We start from the raw sequence: 19,645 nt of genomic DNA on the forward strand, positions 1-19,645 counted from the left end.
TGGGTTTTGCGAGTTGAGATGATTTAGAAATGCGTTCAGTGTATCTTTGCCGTGTGGCCAGACCACCAATGTGTCATCCATATATCTAAACCAAGCAGATGGTTTAAGTGTGCTTGAAGCTATTGCTTTTGTTTCAAAATTTTCCGTGTACAAATTCGCTATCACAGGAGACAAAGGAAAACCCATTGCTGCTCCTTCCTTTTGTTTATAGAAGTCACGTTGCCACAAGAAGTAGTGTTCTTTAGACAGTGTTCAGCTAGTCTCTTTGGCTAAACCGTTGTTCGTTACCAGAGTGTCGAGTAATTTAATTGATTTGTTGACCGGAACCCTCGTGAACAGAGAGGTCACATCAAAACTTACGAGAATATCATTAGGATTGAGCTTAATAGCTTTAATTATATTTACGAGATGTTCAAAGTTTTTGATGAACGAAGAGGTATTTGTTTCGTTACGTATTGCGCTACTTTGTACGTGGCAGAACCTATTGTACTATGGGTCTTAATGGGACATCAGGTTTGTGAATTTTTGGTAGCCCATAAAGTCTTGGTGGTTTTGATGCCCTTGGTTGATCAGGTATTGCTCTTCCTTGGGAATTGATGACTTGCCAATGACTGCCGTTGTTTTACGTTCCAAGGTGCTGGTTGGGTCTCATCGAGTAAATCTTTGATTTTATTATCATAGTCCTCACGGGGCATCACAAAAATTGATCGGCCCTTATCAGTAGCAAGAATTTGGATATATTTATTTGCTCTCAATTCTCTTAAGGCTTTTGCTTCACTGAAGTTAATATTTGTTTTTGGCACTTTGCTGTTCTCAATAATTTTGGCAACCTCGTGCCTAGTCATCTCAGCTTGATTATGAGGGAGATATCTAACTGCTGATTTCACTTCAGCGATGATCTCATCGACAGGGTTTGTACGTGGGGCAACAGCAAAGTTAAGACCTTTAGACAGGACTGAAACCATATCGCTTGATAATTCAACGTTAGTCTTGTTGATAACCGTTTCGTTTATGAAATGTTCATTTTTTGTTGGGAGTTAGTTAGTCTAGCAAATGTGTTAATTTGGGTAGTGTTAGTTTGTTAAATACATTATCAGCTGATTCCTGTGTAAATGTGTCGATTATATTCCAGTGATCTGTAGAGACACTGTTACTCATTTTTACGCTTAAGAACATTAGTGATTTAGAAGTGTGACCTAGTTCACTTCACTAAAATATATCGTAACCCAAAAACCTCTTATGGATGATATTGGTTGCGAAAGCCAACGTGTTAAACTGACTGAAATCACTGCCAGATGCACCACCTGTGCCTCCTACTGTCCCAACTTGCTGTGTTTTAGCCGCCCGACGCTCCACTCGTTGTTGTGAGTGTTGCTCCTTTGCCCTCCGCTGTTGATGGAGGGCGGCTGCCTCCAACTGCCCAGTAGCGTCCTTCACGAGCCTCCTACACAGAGGCCGATCTTGACGCCGCTGGTACCAGTCATCGGAACGTCCACTCATCTCCATATCCTCCTGTATCACATCAGTCCATTTGTTCCTCTCCACTCTCTCCGCAACTGTCCCATCCACGCCATCGTTGAGGGAGTAGTGTTTGATGACATAAATACCCAGGGAAGTGCTTTGTTTTGGTGGGGCTGATGGTAAGGCCCCACCTTTGAGTAGCACACTCCAGGTTTAGCAGTAGTGCCTTCAACTCCTTCTCTGAGTGAGCAGTAATCACTAGATCATCATCATACATAACATGGTTGACCAACAGGGAGCCATCCCTTGACCGCACCTGGGCATTGGTCAATAACCATTGTAGTTGTACCAGATGTATATTCCTCCGGTACAGCCATGGAAAGATTCTTGAATTACGTGGTCTAAAAATATGTTATATAATGTAGAAGCCAGAGGACATCCCTATCACACCCCAAGGTGAACAGGGAATGGCTCTGATTCCTAGCCACTTAGCTTTACCCGGGCATGCCCACTATCATGAAAGCCCTGAATGATTGTGAGCACAGAGTCAGGGAGTCTGAAAGCACGAACAACTCAGAACCCTGTCCTATTGATGGCATCATGTATGTATGTTGAACTTTTTGCACTGTACGTAGCCAACCGTGCTAATCGGAGGTGCATTGATCAGGTCAATAAAGCAGAGATGTAGGTCCTGTTAGAATTCCGTACACCTCTGCTGTCGCAGACGGACATAGAATATGGCGTTTGTACAAGACCGCCCTGGACTACAACCACATTGGGGTTCCGCAAGCCTCTATTCAGCGTGCCTGGCAAGGCGATTTTGAATAAGCCTGCCAGGACTTTTCCCGGCCAATTGAGGAGAGAGATGCCCCTGTAGTTGTTGCAGTCTGTGCGGTCCCCCTTCTCAAAGAGGGGGAACACCAGGGCATCCTTACAATCCTGCAGAACCCGTTCAGCGTGCACAGAAACGTGACCCTCCCTCAGCAGTTCATTTGGGAGACCATCTCTGCCTGGCACTTTTCCTGGTATTAGACTGGATCGCCTTTTGTACTTCCTCAACATGTGGCAATGGCACTCCAGCCAGCCACACACAGGGGGGAGAATACTTCTTCCAACATTTAAGGTACCGCAGCCCAGCAGGGTCATCCAAGCCTCACCTCATGATGTTATCTGGGCTGGGTGATTTCCTCTCCCGTGAGACCTCACAGAAATACTCAGAAAACCTGTTCCTGGGGGTCGGAAATCCGATCACCGTTTTTTTTCCCGAAGAATAGTGATATGTGTAGTGCTGCAAGTGGCATTTTTGATGGAATTAACGAGTCATTTGTATTAGTGGGCTACTTAGGCAGAGGCTATCTCCTCAGCAACCCGCCACTACCACTTACTCTTTCAGCCCTGCACGGGTCTCCGAACCTTCGAGCGAAGGCTGCGGTAAGCCTCCTCATTCTCTAACGAAAAATGCTGCAGACAGCGTCAGTGGGCGAGTCGATTTTTCTCAGCTCGCTGCAACACGTACTCTGTCAGCCAGGGTCTCTGGGGAGGTCTGAACCACGTACCCAAAGCAGATATTGCAGCTGCATGAGCCACAGTCCGGAACCTAACCAATTTCCCTTTAGCATCAGGAGGACGATGCCAACCCCAACTTCAAGCGATGATAGCTAACTGAGACCAGGCCACTGTGGGTTCGAATGGGGTCCTAGGTAGACACCCACCACCGCAGTATAAGTATTTTACAGATGACAAGCCGATGGTCAGTGGGAAGATCATCTCCACGGTAGGTCCTGGTGTCAAGGACAAGGATATGGGGCCGTATCCGCTATTCGGTCACTATATAGTCGAGCAGATGTTCTTACTTGGATGACGTGTCTTTGGTGTTGTGTGGATACACCGATGCTGAAACAGCGTGTTTATAATTACAAAGAAGTCTAGCATCCTTGTACCTTTGTTATTGAGCTGATCTGGCCTTTGCCTTCCAATCACTTTATCCGAGGTGCCTGCGTTATTACCCACCAGGGAATTAGTCACCCACCAGGATGACTTTATCCCTAGGGGCCACTTTAGCTAGCACCTGTGACAAGAAGTCATAGAAGTCATCTGACTCAGCGGCCGTGCCTGCATCTCTCCACTGATGTTCATCTTCGTGTGAGGGCATGAGCCACCACCATTCCTCACCTCCCATGTATGGAGAGGCAAGCCCACGGTAGCCTGGGACTTACAGCTTCCCACACCTCATCGCTGTGCTCCCATGACCCCTTCATTAGTTTGTTCACAAGAGCTACTCCCTGTTGTTTGGTAGTTTCCTGTCCCGAGTCGAGGACTGTCCTTCCCTCATAGTAACTGGAGTCAGAATCATCTCACCGGACCTCCTGAATACCGCAGAGATATCCGCGATACCGATCCAGCTCCTGGCAGAGGAGTGGCAGCCTCTCCTCCGCAGTGAGCATACGAACATTCCACGTGGCCACTCAGTAGCTTTTTGCCAATTTTGGAGGAACCCCAAGGGTGCGGGTTCAGTCTCTGGGTTCCCCAAATAGGGCTTTGGCCATGGGGACGTCATAGACGCCTGAGCCTCCAGCACAAGCTTAGTTTGATATTTAAAACGTGGTTGTGTGGTAATTTTAAGGAGGGGTCTTCCACCCCTCGCACCCATCCAGAGCCCCCATTGGCCGCTGTGTCAACTACGAGGGCCATCAGGGGAACAGCCGATTGGAATTTGTCTTTCCGCAATGGTATTGCTCACCGCAGTTTTTCCGACCGCACCATCAAGGACGTGGTGGTTGTTTTTGTCAGACTCACACACACACATATTTCACTCACACTCTTGCGCACTCTCTCATTCATTCTCACTCACATTTACTCATTCTCACGCATTCACTTACACTCACATGTACGCACTCCCACTATCACACTATCACTCATACGTACATGCTCACTCTTATCTCACTCACACATTCACTCCTACTCTTTGCGCGCTCACTCTCGTTCACTCACACTCTTGTGGTTTTGAAACAGACTTCCACTTACACTCACTTACATTATCACACTCTCATTCACATTCTCACTCATACTTTCACTCGATCTCACTTGCACTCACTCGGACTCTCATTCGCTTGCACTTTCACTCACTTGACACACTCACTCACACACCCTCATTCTCTCACACTGGTCACTCTCACTTTTACTCACGCTCTCTCGCACGGTTCAATCTCAGTGTCGTGACGGGACATGTAATGCCCTCGTGGCTATTTAAGTGGCGCTCCCAATTCGATTCTCTTTTTTTTAAATCGATTCAACGATATTTTAATTTTCATTCCATTCCGTGCCGTAAATAATCAATTCCGAAACATCAATTCACGTAATTGGGAATCGATTCTCTGGGATCCACTCCCCATCCCTGGGTAGAGGAATAAACATAGCAACGGCAGCCCAGCTCTCCAAGAACACAAGATATGCAGCTGAGAGGAAGCGAGGAAATAGAAAATAGATTGAACATAAAAGCGTTGTGTTGATCCACTAACTGAACTAATGTGTGCCTAACGCCCAACAATGGAGGAACACCAGGACCCCTCTGAAATGAAGGGGAGTCCTATGGATGGCGACAGTGACTTTAAAACTATTTTTTACCAAGGTTCAAAACCTCATGTTTCTTCGTCAATGCCACCATCCACGGGACTCTTCCTCACATCTTAAAGATCAGCTGGAGGAGGGACAGGCCCCTCCTACACGGCAGCTGACAAGACTGCCCTCCAAAAGGAATCCTCTTGCGACACTCAAGTGTAAAGGCGAAAGTGACGGACAAATGTGTATGCTGCCTTGCATGGCTTCCAATTGAACACTGGAAGCCCTTGCCCAAGATGTTGTGACTGCTCTGGTGGAATGTGAGGGCGTCTTTCCTTCGACCCTGTAACACTGGGTGTAGTCGCGGATCCAGACTGAGATTCGTGCCTTGGAGGCTGCATTACCCCCAATGGTCCGTTGTAGGTAAAACGTGAGGGGTTCTCGTCACATCGAGAGTGTGGAGGGCCCTTTCCGTGGCATATGGTGCTGGAGATTCAGTTAATGCTGCAAGTGGGATTTGTGGATGCCATCTTCCGCAGGCACTGGTTCACCACTCAACGGCAGCGGGTCGCGTTGTTTTCCCTGCAGTACCCAAGGCCGTCCCCCTTGGGGCGCTCATGAGCCGACGTGATTGTGTGTCAACCCTCGATCTGCGAGGGTTAACTTCTTGAAAACACCATTGGAACCTCATTTGCCAGTAAAAAATATGATAATTGTTTTTTACCCTTCTATCTGGCAACAAAACTGACACCTTTTTTTTTACAAGGAGTCATGTTTGCATAGACCACAATACCTGCAGTCATAATGCAAACAAAAAACATAACTCTGATAATGTGCACTGTCCTTGAAAACACTTCGCGCGAGATGCCGACTTCGCGAATGCAGAAACCCTTGTTCCACTGGGGAAAAAATTAGGTTACGTTCCTGGTACGAGTGAACATGGGGGGGGATATCAAATGTTTAATTACAATGACTACAATAAATACAACATTAATTTCTGTTGTATTGCCTTAAATGGATGATGATTTGACGATTGTAGGTGGTGGTGAGGAATTCAGGAGGATGACTCATCGTGAGACGCAGGTGTTTGATAACAACGCGAAGTTGTTATCGTGTTGGCACTCTGGTGAGCGACTTGCCACAACACTTTCCCCGATTGCGTTCGCGTTCTTTTCAATGGGCTCGTTTACACCAAAATGTATAGACGAGTTGACCAAGAACGTCTAAAGTAACATGCAATAGCGAGTTCAAAGCGAGATTACGGCGAGACTTGAGGACGACTCGTACAGCCGAGGGGGCATGTCTAATCTCGGCAGTTTCAAATGTAACAACAACAACAGTCTGCATCCTCGGTGCCAGCGGCCTGGCACTACCTAACACTCCCCAATACTGCAGTCTGGCGAATGGGGAATTAGTATACACTGAGTAACTTGCGAATATGCGAAACTCTCGAAACCAAGAACGCACGCATAGCGAGGGTTTAGGGGACGTCCATAAATGACGTCACGCGATATTGGACGGTTTTTGACCCCCCCCCTCGTCACATGGCGTTACAAAAAGTCAGACCCCCCTTCAAATGTGACGTCACAAAGCTCTGCCCCCCCCCCCAAATTAAACATGTTACAAATCTCTTTAAACTATTGCCATTGTAGTGCGTATTTAATGTGGCGCTGCACTCTGATGTTGTAGGAGAAAACATTTATTAAAAAGTCTATTTAATTAAGTAGAACGTGTTGTCTATATTTATTTAAAGTAGCGCATTTTGATGTGACGTCACATTTCTCAATAGAGGGCGGAGTCAGGTGGCAGGGGTGGCCCCCTCGAGACCACCTTAAGCCTTCTTTGCACACGTTCGTAAGAACCACATGCTCTCAGACGAGTCTGTCAATATATAAACTTCTCGTTAAATATAGATTAAGGTGTAACATTGAGATGTCTAATTTAATAGCTTATTTTGCAAAGATTTAAGTGTAACATCTAAAAATAGAATACAAATGGCCCCATAAGTCTAACTGAACAGACATAACTCTGAATTAACAGAATGTATTATTTCTTACTCTAGTCGTATTTTTTAAATCCTTTATATTAAGTTCGCTTGCTTGCTTGCTTACGACCGTGCAAATCTTTCGGTCGTTTTTTAACCCACTTCCCGTGATCCAATCGAGCTGACATTTTCCACACAGACTCGTTGTGCGTGACAATTAATTTTCGTGAAAATTTTTTTCCAAAATTTTACACTGTTAAGGGAATTTTTTTAAATATTTAATTACCAATTGCTTAATGCTGGCAGACAATCATCTGACCCATAGGTGGCAGCCATCTCAAGCCAGAGGACGAGAGGACTCTAGCCGCCACGCATATAAAGGATTTATAGTGAAAAACTTAATTTTTACGGGTTAATTTTTTTTTATTGTTGCATTATATTTATTGCCTTTGTAGCACTCATTTAAATATTTTTCATTGGAATTTTCCAAATGAAATAGGTACGGCCTCGACATCCACGAGGGCTAGGTTATTGAAAATCTGCACGAAAATATAATTCGCGAATGTAGATACTATATTTATATGGGGAAAAGGGGGTTAGGTTCCTGTGTCCGACTGAACATGTAGCAGAAAATGTTTAATATGATTAATCCTGTCCTGTACACATAAGCCATTTAAATTGTTCAATACAGATCACGAAATATAAAACAAATCAATACATTATAATGTACATTTTGAAATGTAATTTAACTTGTATGTTGAATTTATTTCGCACCCTACGTGGCCAACCCTGCTAATCGGAGGTGCAGGTGATGCTGGGGATGTGATGATGCCACTACTTTGGCGGTCATCGGTGCACTGTCGCCACACTTTCCCGAATTGCCCTCTCGATTTTCTTTAGATGTCTTGACTGCTGACCCGTTTACCATATAAAGGCAGTCAACAGAAGACTCACTGTCACCACGTACAAGTCTATCCAACAACTCTACTTACTGGGCTAAACTCGTCACTTTTTTCTGCCTTTTACTCTTGCTCTCACTCAAGCCACTCGCTTGAAGTTTAGACCCAATGATCGAAATTTAAAACACATGGCAAAAAATAGCACAACAGTCAACGGCACTTGAAAAGTAAAAACTTTAGCATGTGGATCGCGCCACGTGGTCCCGCAATCGACTACGGTACTCGCTCGTAGTACGCTTCCCCCTTGATGCTATGGTGTCGAAATCGCGAATAGTCAAAATAAAAATGCAAGTTAAACTGGTATGCAAAAATAAAATTGTGAATGATCTAATTTCGCTAAATAAATATCCGCGAATTGAGAGGTTTTACTCCAAATATTGTACACATCACATCCCCTTTTATGTGGAAAATGGGAGTTTTATCTTCAGAAATATATTAATGACTTTCCTTAAGGGGTCATCCATTTAGTACGTACGCATGGAGGGGTGGGGGTAACCCAAATGCGTAAGCTTGTATATGAAGCATCGATAATTTATCTACATTGGCCTTCAAATGAGCCACAGTTCAGTTTCTTCAGCTGTCAGACAAGTACTACCGAGATAAGTGGGACTGTGGGAGAGGTGTCACTTGCGTGCCCCTGACTGCAGCTATCACGCAGCTCAGCAAAATAAGTGACCAGGGTACGCAACTTCATTCTTTAATGCAGCCGACGGTGGACTATCTGTTTGCTTAAACACGTTAATATTATTAATAATCCTTGATCGTTTCTGCGTGGATTAAATATCGGCCGTTCTATAGGATTCGGAGGGGAGGGGGGTGCGTCAAGCGTACGTACGCAGGTGGGAGTATAGGGAGAGGGGGCGGTCAAGTTGACAGATTTTTGCGTAAGTACTAAATGGATGGCTCCTAAATGTATTTATTTTGCCGCTCATCAAAACCGACAAACAAATGAGTTGTAACAATTTAATGGCTCCAAAACATGTACTGCGATGCAAGCTTTACACCGACATAAGCAATTACCACGATTGCAAGTTACTTATAAAACGGCGCACAGATTAAACAATTTCAGCAGATGCATACGATGCCACTATTTAAATTGGCTGTGTTCACATGGCACTGGAGAAAACTCGGGTAATCCTCCATTGTACTAAGTAATTGTACAAACAGGAGCATCCAAGAGTTGAAGCAGAGATTCTTGCGGATGTCAGTGGTTTCTATTGGTGGAAGGCTTGAGGTATGTATGTATAACTTCTTTCGCACCGTAGTTAGCCAACTGTGCGGAGGTTATGATAATCTCCGTCTGGTATGGCAAACCGTTAAGTATATCTCTTTAGCATACACAAAAAGCACTCTATGGAGAAAATAATGTACTCTTCATAACGGCAAACGAACTTGCAGTGTTTCCAGTTGTAACAGGGGTTTTTCATATATTTGTAGCTAAAAGTGTGAATTATAATTGGTAGATATAATTTTGCACGTCGATTTTTACTCAGCATACGACTAAAAATGTTCATGTTTGCACAAAATATTGAGGATGTTATAAAAGAACATTTTGTATGAGATACACAAATTGGCTTAGGCATATAAGTATGAATGGATCCACAATTATGGCAACCATAAATCAATGCAATCATTAAGAAATACATCAGGATAACCTTGCAATGTGTAATTTATATAAACAAATTAACATAAGGCATTTCAATTGCGTATTTACAGTTGTTTTGCTTTGTGGTAACCAGGCAAGGGGGAAAGGAAGTTGTTAGGGATTTTCAATTACGAAATTATATTTTTTGGTAAATAAGGAAGTGAAAAAAAACGTTATAATTTGTAGAAATATTTCACTTGTCTTTTGTTCATTGTGCACTGGTTAAATATGATAGGATGCAAAAAATGCATGCAATGTACTCGGCAATTAACTGATTGCCATAAAAATGCACATTGGTTGCAAATTGGGACAATGCAGAAAAATTGTTTGTTGCAACAGGTGGGACAAGAAAAGCCAAGTTTAATTCATATTAAGCTGTTTGCTAAAACTATTTTTAAATCATGATCAATGAACACGAGCTAAGTGTTGCCATGTAGCTGCTCGGCCACAATAATCTTCTCTCAGCTTTTAGCACGAGGGCATCTATACCTGTTAAGTAAACCACGTGTAAACAGCTTTAAATTACATATGTACCAAAAGTCTTTACCAAACATATGTAGAGAGCAATCAACTGGCTTTGTGCAACATATTTTCAATTCCTCGGTATTCCAATAAAGGTCGTACGATAAATAAGTGGGCTGAAATGACATGTATTTCAAGCAGAAAACGGTGATCAAATGTCGAGTCAAAGATAAAAGAAAATGAAATAGAACTGTTTGCTGTATGGATACCTGCCTAATGATACATTTGAATAGTGGCCAATCTGCAATGCATACACAATATTTTTCTAGCTTGTCGGTCACAACATCAATTGTTGCCTCCACCCGCCAAGCATTTGTTGGGGTGACGACTGTTTCATGTACGATGCTCAAAGGCACCAATGCCTGTTTGCCAAACATTAATTTATTGACGTTGCTTGCACACATGCAGGCCTAGTATATCCTTTAACAAGCAATAGGATTTTATTTTATACCTACGTGACTTTACCGAAAGAACCAAAGAGTAAGCAATAGGATCACATTTCTGTTGAAGAGACAATTGGCAGACACAAACTAGCCTTCCACCAATTTAATGGACGGCTTGTATGATTGATAATCCGTACGAAACATAATACTTGGGTATTTAGGTGCATTCAAATTGATGAAACCTTCCATATCAAATCAAGTATATGAAGTACTTGTCCAAATTGTCGACCCTAAACTTAAACTGTAATCATTAATCTCGTACAAGGCCACATTTAACCAACTTTAAGGGTTATACAACATATTTTAAGAATCCTGTTGCATTAACAAGGCATACATTACAAGTATATACTCATTTTAACTTCAACATTGCATTGTGGGGGAATAAGGACTTGACAGTTTTAAATGACTGATGAATATAATAAACACTGAACTTATAAAGTACAACATTTTACATTACTGCTGGACAAATTACCTTTAGTAACCCTGGCACATTAAAATTGCAATATTGTTGTCTCTAAAAGCAGTTCTATTTATGTTAAAAATGCAACATGGATTAACAACAATACATAACTCAAGTATTTTTTTTTTACAATCCTCCAAACCAGTTTAATAATGGTTGGTTGAGATGCAAAGACATGTTCCATGCAGGTAATTTTTTTGTCACAATGTCCTATTTGCCAAGGGATGCACATAGGGGTTGCACTTAAAAACGAACATTAATTGTCCACAATTTCGTTTAAAACTTTTCAAATGTAAGTCGTTGAACTTTTTCTTTTTAAAGAAAGCAGCTATAATCGTCCTTTTGCCTAATTCTGAACATTTGGCAAAACTGTTTATTAGGAGACGTTTCCAGCATCCACAGCATGGTCCTTCCATATGTTAGCGTTCTCTAACAAGGGTCACGATTGTGATTCAGAGGAGGCTTTTTGAGGCTTCCAGTGGCTCCAGATTTTGGCACCGCCACCACCAGTGGCAGGATCTGCACCGCAAACACTGGGGAAATGAGGCGAGCCTCTCTCCCTCCTTCCGTGCAGTACAAGAGGGACTCGGGGAGTGTGGGCAAACTTCCATCTCTTGGGTGACTCGCAGACAGTTAAAATAAAAGAGCCTTCTCTGCATCACGTTTGTGGCCCTGTGGGATAACGCGAACGTATTAAATGAGGACCAAGCTGTCGACACTGGCAGCGACGGGCAAAAATGGGGAAATATAAAATTAGAATTAAACGTTTACATTTCGAACTTTTAACTGCAATCTTAAATGTCTCACACTTAAACTGCTTAGTTATCTAAAGTTTACACTACAGACAATTTTAATGACTACTCTTACAACACAGGTCAGTCTTTTTCTAAACTCTTGGGTTATTGTTTCAGCATAATTTACATCCAAACTATAAAGTTAAGGTGTCTCCATGTGGGATAAAAGGCTTAACATTGGAAAAAAAAATCGTGGAGTAGACATAACAAAGTGATGGGCTGGATTTCATACCTAAGTATGTAAAGCTATGGATTATGTATCAGATAGCATTGTGATTGAAACCATTTATAAAAAAGAACAATAAAAAAAGTGTTGTTAATTTTTTTAAACTTTTGGTTCAGACAAAATAAGCCAGCTTTAAAAAGAAATAATTTTGGTGAAAGTAGATTCTCTGTGCCATGTATGCACAGATGGTCCAAAGATTTAGCTATTGAGCAAGCAACAGCGGCACATCATCACAAAAATGCTTCACAGTATAGACAGCTACAAAGCAAAAGTGTAATTCCTCACAGTAAACCTGTAATTATTACATGAACTTATAACTAAAATAACATCCGGAGCATCTAAAACAACTACCCGATATTGTTACACAGCTGATTTATAGACTTTGACAATATTACGCACATCTTACCTAGGAATACCATGCAAAAAACGAATACACACAAACATATTAATAGCTTATATTCTTTGGGTCTTTCGGTAAAGTCACGTAGATAGGTTAAAAAAATAATAAAAGAAACAAAAAACTATGATGATGACGGTCGCTTGTGTTGCGATCGAATCGTCGTAGTTTTTTGTTTTGTTTGAACCTATCTACGTGACTTTACCAAAAGACCCAAAGAATATAAATTCCTGCAGTCACGAAAGCTTTAAGTCAAGATATGAATAGTTTCACCAATTATATCACTAGCAGTTTTCAGACGTAAACTAATACGGTTACAAATAAACCTGGTAATAAAAAATTCATAAACACAGTATGTATCAATCTAAAAAGCATTTCGTACACAATGAATGTTAGATAAAGATGAGTTTTATGTGCATGATTATCGTGGTGACGCAATAATCAACACCTCAATAAGTCACCCAGCTAAACCTGGGCGGCCTTGATTTATCAACACAATGATTCAATTTTTGCAGAGAACCATTATGCAACATATCAAGTCTTAACCATTATTCACCCACAACTTGGTCCCTCTATGCAAATGTACACGTTTTTCAGTAAGGCATATAATGAACTACTTTTAGTCACTTAAACAATGGCATAGTGAAGCACCTACAGAATATGTCTAATAAACGAGTCTTTTGCAAAATAACAAAGACCCAAAAACATTTCAAACACCTGTTAAGTTTTATAGCCAAAATGCAAAATATCAATCACTGTCTTTTATGTCATCTTCCTACAGTGACGCATTTTGTTTATCTTGTTCTAATTGCCCCTGTAGTTGTAAAAACATCCACCAGGAAATGAAACCTATTTAAACTTTCACATTGTGTGTTTTTAATACACCTCAACTGTTTAAAGTGCACGGTTAAAAATAGTTAAAAGGCTCAAAATGGTAAGTCAATTTTGTTGATACGTGAAATAAAGTCAAGGGCCATTACGACAATAATTTTAGGCGACTGCATGACTAGCGAGTGTGCACAGCATTGCATTCTATATCTTAAAGGCAGCAAATGCCCAAATAGAACTGGATTGTGTAAATGCACTCCAAATGCGTAATTTTTTAGGCAAATACCCCACAGCAATGCACATAATATTTCAAGTACGGTAGTTACTTAAAATATAAAAGTCAGTCATACTTATCAATGAACGCTTGTTTTAAACAGACCGCAATTTTCATATAAATTGTTAGGTATGTTTTCACATTGACATTACAGGCTAAAATAGGGTGAATGCAACGAGTGATAACACTTGTGGTGGAATGTTTTAATCAATGAGTGTAAAAAGATATCTTGGAGTTGGGCAAGTTTCTTAAACAGTGCAAATGTAGACCCTATAGCTTAGATTAACTTTGTTTACTTGTTGTGGCAAAAGGTTATGCAAAAGTGTTGCCGGAATTAGCTTATTTCTTACATAAAACTCAAACAGTTAAAATAATTTCATTGTTGTGCAATGTGTGTGTGTGTAAATGGGGAGATGGAGTTAAAATAAAATATTACATAAAAATCATTTGCAGATTTAGATATGTGACTAACCTATCAATCTGTCTTCTTCGTCATGCATTGTGAGAACTTGCGCATGGCTCTACAAGTAGTGATGGGGGGCTTAAACTGGGCGGTGGTCATGCCGGAAGGCAGGGTGGGAGGTGAAGGGGACACGGTGTCCTGTTACCAGGCACTGCACCAGCCACTCAGAGGACACCACGGGCATTTCTAGAGCAGCAGCACAATGCAGCATGCCGGGAGGGCATGATGCGTCCGACACCAGCAAGTCGTACTTGGCCACTGCGACATCTGAAGACGGCACACATCATGTAATATTATACATGACCTTTTTATTATTGGAACACCACGCACACATATGTTCAAGTGCAACAATGCAGTTATTTGTATATGCTATATACATGGACAATACATGCCGCACAATATAATATTATCTGGATTGAAATGGGAGTATGCTATCACTGGCATTCAGTCGCTTTTCAGGATTGAACGATTGCTGCAAGTGCAGATTGTGCAACAAGCACTAAAAGTTTTGGTCATGATGCGCAAAATTGCCTTTTATTTCTCAATGTTCAGGTAACATAAGCCACAATAAAGTGGCACATTTGCAGAAACACAAAACCAAAAAACATGTAAAATGGCTCTGGGATTTTTTTTAATTAAAAACAATACATTTCAAAATAGAAGTTTTACATTTGAATCCGCATGTATGCAAGTTATTATTTGTGACTGTATTGTCTGCAAATATTCCCTTCCAAGTAAAAATTCAGCTAATGTGAAAATAAGCAATATTAAAAATGGGGCAATCATACTCTTATTAATGTCAGGGTTGTGGGTTTTTTATTTGCACACATTAGGTGATGGGAGTGCTGGGTTCCTGTAGAATACTGTCTGGGAAACAGTGATTGAACTACAGGGCCTGAATGCACTTTAAACGTTTAGGCTAAAATCTATAATCACCCTTATAAGTAACATTGAGGCTTACCATTGTTCGGGGTGGGCTTGTGGCAGGTGACTGTAGCAGCCTTCGCCGCCATAAGAATCTCCGACCACAGGTCCAGGAAGCTCTCGTGATCCTCGGACACCAGCAGTACCCTTGTGTCTTCAAAGAGATTTTTCTGTCCGTGCCTAGTCAGAAAGTGAGGGACATACATCACAGATAAGTGGTAATTATTTAGTTTATGTGGCATTATTAACAATGGGTGTGGAGAGAGCTTAGCTGGGCGTACTATACATCTCTCACACACACGCACATGCACACAGATGGACACGTATCATGTAATCCATACAAGCTGGGGCTCCACCTGACCTCCCCCTACACTACGACTAATACATAATTAACTTAGTAAGTTAAAAGTTTGGAAACTCAAACACTTTAAATACAATCTTATACAAAAACAAGATACAGGCATACCCCGGTTTACACCCAGGATGAGTTCCTGAAAACCAGAACGTGAATCCAAAGTACTTAAATTGAAGCAAAGAAATGGGATGATGGATCGTAACGTGATATAGTGGATAAACAGAGGATGCTCAGTAACCCATTGCGTATCTAATCTATACTGTACAACCATCAGTGTGAACAGTGCATGTATATTATTTATACATTAAGATATTTTACCTTGTCTAATCTACTATGTTTTATTACTAGTTGTTCATCATATAAAACATTTTTACTCTTCTATAAAAATAGTCTCAATAAAGATGGTATGTGGGGGAAAACATTAATAGAGTACGTGTGTAGTGACTGGGAATGTTACTGTGTGGTGCCGGGCCTGCGAGGCCACAGCGGAATGTATACTGTTGTGTGTACACCCCGGACATGGGGTGTAGTACCAGCCCTAGTGGGGGCTTGGGTGAGCGCTGGTTAAGCGTGGTGGCACCACGCACAGCGTGCGGTGCGGGCTCCCGTTGAGAGAGCGAGGGAGTGTCAGCCAGCTAGGGTTACGTTGGGAGCATGATACTCTGGCTGACCTGGGGACATGTGACCGGATGATACTGGAGGGGGGCCACCGGTGGAGGGGGCCAATGGGTGGTCACATGGTCCGAGAAGAACTCTCGAGAGCCTTCAGGGCAAGGGCGAGAGAGATCTAGAAGGTGGGCGGGGCGTGAGGCGGAGCCAGCCCCAGCCCGGCCCGATATAAGGGGGCCCTGTGAGGGGCTCGGGGTTCTTTCTGTTTGAGAAGCAGGAGATCCACGTCAAGCTGGAAGAAGCCTCCAGCCACGCGGTCCGGGACCCAGCTTGTAGTCCGGACCGGGATAGCGGAACCGTGTCTAGTTCCGCCGTAGCCTGGTTAGTTGGGTGGTCACCGCCCGAGAGTATGTTGTGTTAATAGCTTGGAGTATGTCGTGCTAAGAATTTAATAAAACGTGTTGCTCCCAAGACAACGTCTGCGACTCAGTTGGACTCACTACACGTGTACACACGAAAGAGACTATTGTAGTCAGGGATGCATATGCTTGAGGGCTCCTCAGGACATCTTGCACCTGAATGTTTGCCGTGGAACGTAAAAAATGTGGATATGAATAGTAAAGTTCGTAAATCTCGAGTATGTTATAGCGATGTACCACAAAGTAAAAAGAGATTGGGTATCAATAAGTTGAGCACGTTATAGTGAAAGTACATAAAACGGGAGGACGTAAATCGGGGTATTACAGCATACACAAAATCATGCATTTTTGCAGAGCATCATGCAACATCAAATAACAACAAGACCTCCATCTCTCCAAGTAAAAACATATTTCTTGTCTATCAGTCTTTATTGTGCTTTCACGATGAATATTATCAGTATAATTTTTTAAACAAGAAAACTCTGGATTCGTTCAACCTTTTGAGTCTCATTAGCAGTTAGATTTGCAAAACAAATATTGATGGGTATATACTAAACATTTAACCATGGCTAGAAACCCCAATAATTCATAAGCAAAACTGTAAAAAGAGCAGACTTTGGGATCATGAGCTCACCACTCATTGATGGAGCCAGCAGTGAGGTTGTAGCCAGAGGGAAGCATGTATTTACGGTAGTCATGCTGGGTGTTCAGCAGGCAAGTGTCCCGCACCCACATGTGCGACACACAGGGTATGCCAGCCGCTAGCGCCAGCAAGTACTCGCGTGAGCGACACGGGAAGTCGCACACCAAGAAACAGAGTGAAAGCTCCGTGCACTGGACACACGCGCGCACATACACAACACAACAGATTCTCATTTCAGCATCATAGTGGTAATTGACAGTGTACCCAAAGGTATTCACAGTTCAATACTGAGCTAGAGCATGAATTTGCTCGTTATTAGGACTTATATATTTGTTACAACTGGAAGGGTTGCTCAGCCAATATGAAAACTATGAAATCTGCGATATGACTCAATTTTTATGTCATCTCAATGGGTAATAACAATTTTGCTTGTGAATCTCTAGTGTGAATGTAAAAAAAAATTGAATTGGCACCACCTCTAATACGACAAGAACAATGCACCAGCAATCGTCAAAAACAAATACAATTGTTCTTTACAAGATGACACAAACATGACCAAGGCATCCTCTTACACCACAGTATATTAATTTAAAAAACACGTGGTGTGAGGATTTTTCAACAATTAGTCTATGCTTTCATTTACAAATGGATTCAAATGTGACATTGCTGAAGTTTTAATTTGCACATTTATTTTCTCACTGCATTTTTTTACCCTTTTCACTTAATATTTTCAGTTTTTCACTTCTATCAAATATAACATCCTAATAGTTAATTATAAATACAGGCATATGAGTCATGTTACATAATAACACCTATACTACAAGGGTTCTATTCATCCACACTTTTACCAGATCTTGCCAGAAATGAGTCATATACCTGCAAGTTATCCCAATTATGCTCTGAATTTTGGTTTTGTATTAACCATCAAATAATTAGATGAGTCATAAACAAGCATTTCCATATCTTTTATGTCGTAGATTTTTTTAGTTCTATGTTTTTAACCATTAAACTATATCTGAATGTTTACTCCAATGGTTTTTTGAGAACAGTATTGTCTTTTCACACTGCAAACATACTATATTTGTACATCATCAATTACCACCCCACTGACACTTCATTGAGTGCAGTACTTGTACCTTGATGTCACTCCACATGCCGCACCCCCCCCCCCCCCCCCCGTCATTACGATCATAAGCAATACTTTTTTTAATGCAAATTCGCTTTAAATTTGACGTTTCTTTATTGAAAGTTCATCAAATAAATTATTCTACGCAGCAACAAAGTGTATTTGGTGTCTTTATTTATTTCTTTAGCACTTGAAACAAAAGGTAAGTCAAATTTTTGATAAAATATATCAATTTCTCCGTGATTTTCCAGACATTGTATCGAATTCAAATTGATTACAACCCCAGCGAGCGAAAGCAGAAGAAAATCAAGTATCAGAGCAGTGATTTTGAACTAATTGAAGGTAAGTTAAATGCAGTGCTACGTGACATGAAGTGAGGTGTTCCCCTGATGGGTTTTGTTCTGTTGTTGCATGTTGCTCTGTACGTATGACGTTGATGTTGTTATTCTTGTTCTATGCTAATAGCCACAGATTTCCCTTGCAAACTATCTGGGTAACTGGCTAAATGGGTTTTTCCGTATAAGAGAGTAAGCCAGGAGCCGATGCATGCTAAAATTATTCTGCCGGCACCGTGCAACATTGTATTAACTCTCCCGGTGTGGCAGATATGCTGGAGTTCTGGGCGCTAGCCCAGAAATCTAAAGAAAGTAGTTGCTGGGTGGCCGGGGGACACACGATAAGGCATCCTCTCCCTGCCCCTCCTACCCCAAGAGGGGTTGAAGAAGCCTCTGGCAGTGGCCACTGAATTAATAAAAATAATAAAGATTTGAAAACAAATATTTATACAATTACTTTTTGGCATGAGTAGCTCCAGTGTGAAGTATTGCAAGTTTTACATATTAAAAATTACTTCAAGGCAACATTGCAACTGAAAAGCACATGCTTACTGAATGTTACTATTTTATATGCTCTTTAATAGTGGGTACCCACATCTACAATGTGGTCCACACCTTACAACCTGACCAGAGAGAAAGTGCGCACACAGCATGCTCACCAGGGTCGGGTTAAGGTTTTGCAGGACGGTGCCTCCTGCTGCCCGAATCTGAGCCTCAATTGCTGCGTAGTCATACGGCACTGCTGCTTGCTCTGGAACCAAGAAGACACAAAAGGATTTAGTAAGCTGGACAATATCCCACTTAAGCACATGGATTAAAGTATTGAAACTGGTTTATTCCCATAATAATTCTCAATGATCTAAATTAATGTATAAGAGTGCCTAAATCTAAAAATGGCCTATGAGATGAAGCCACTACCCTTGCGTAGTGAGCGACTTCCGAGACACGTCGTGTAGAGAGCTTCTTATTTATTCTCACACTGGGCACAACACTGGCCGTTATACAGAACGTATCTACATGGCTACACATAGCCGACCCTTCTACACAACCCCATCGTCGGCGTCTAACTACACAGCTGTCTGACTAGCGTAGCGATGACAACGATGAGAGCCGTGCAGAGGATCGGCCACGCGGCCAGACGACGAAGAGAGATGGCGGCAAGCAGCGACGCAAGTCAGGACCCAGGACCCGCAACAGCCCCGAACCTCTGGTTCCGTCCG

General features: G+C 41.9%; 1 protein-coding gene across 5 annotated transcripts in view; it reads right to left on the bottom strand.

Annotated features, from left to right (window-relative positions):
• Window positions 1-8,893: 8,893 nt before the first annotated feature.
• TP53BP1 (tumor protein p53 binding protein 1) overlaps window positions 8,894-19,645 on the bottom strand; it is a 61,058-nt gene continuing 50,306 nt past the window's right edge. For all 5 annotated transcript variants that reach the window (XM_078884041.1, XM_078884043.1, XM_078884042.1 and 2 more), the window contains 4 exons: window positions 19,085-19,176; window positions 16,956-17,155; window positions 14,976-15,118; window positions 8,894-14,281 (listed from right to left, as the gene is read on the bottom strand). In XM_078884041.1, coding sequence (XP_078740167.1) covers window positions 14,094-14,281; window positions 14,976-15,118; window positions 16,956-17,155; window positions 19,085-19,176 — 623 coding nt within the window. In that variant the 3' untranslated portion in view covers window positions 8,894-14,093. The remainder of the gene's footprint in view (window positions 14,282-14,975; window positions 15,119-16,955; window positions 17,156-19,084; window positions 19,177-19,645) is intronic.

The sequence above is a fragment of the Lampetra fluviatilis genome, chromosome 3 (genome assembly GCF_964198595.1).
Source record: "Lampetra fluviatilis chromosome 3, kcLamFluv1.1, whole genome shotgun sequence".
Classification (NCBI taxonomy): Eukaryota; Metazoa; Chordata; class Hyperoartia; order Petromyzontiformes; family Petromyzontidae; genus Lampetra; species Lampetra fluviatilis.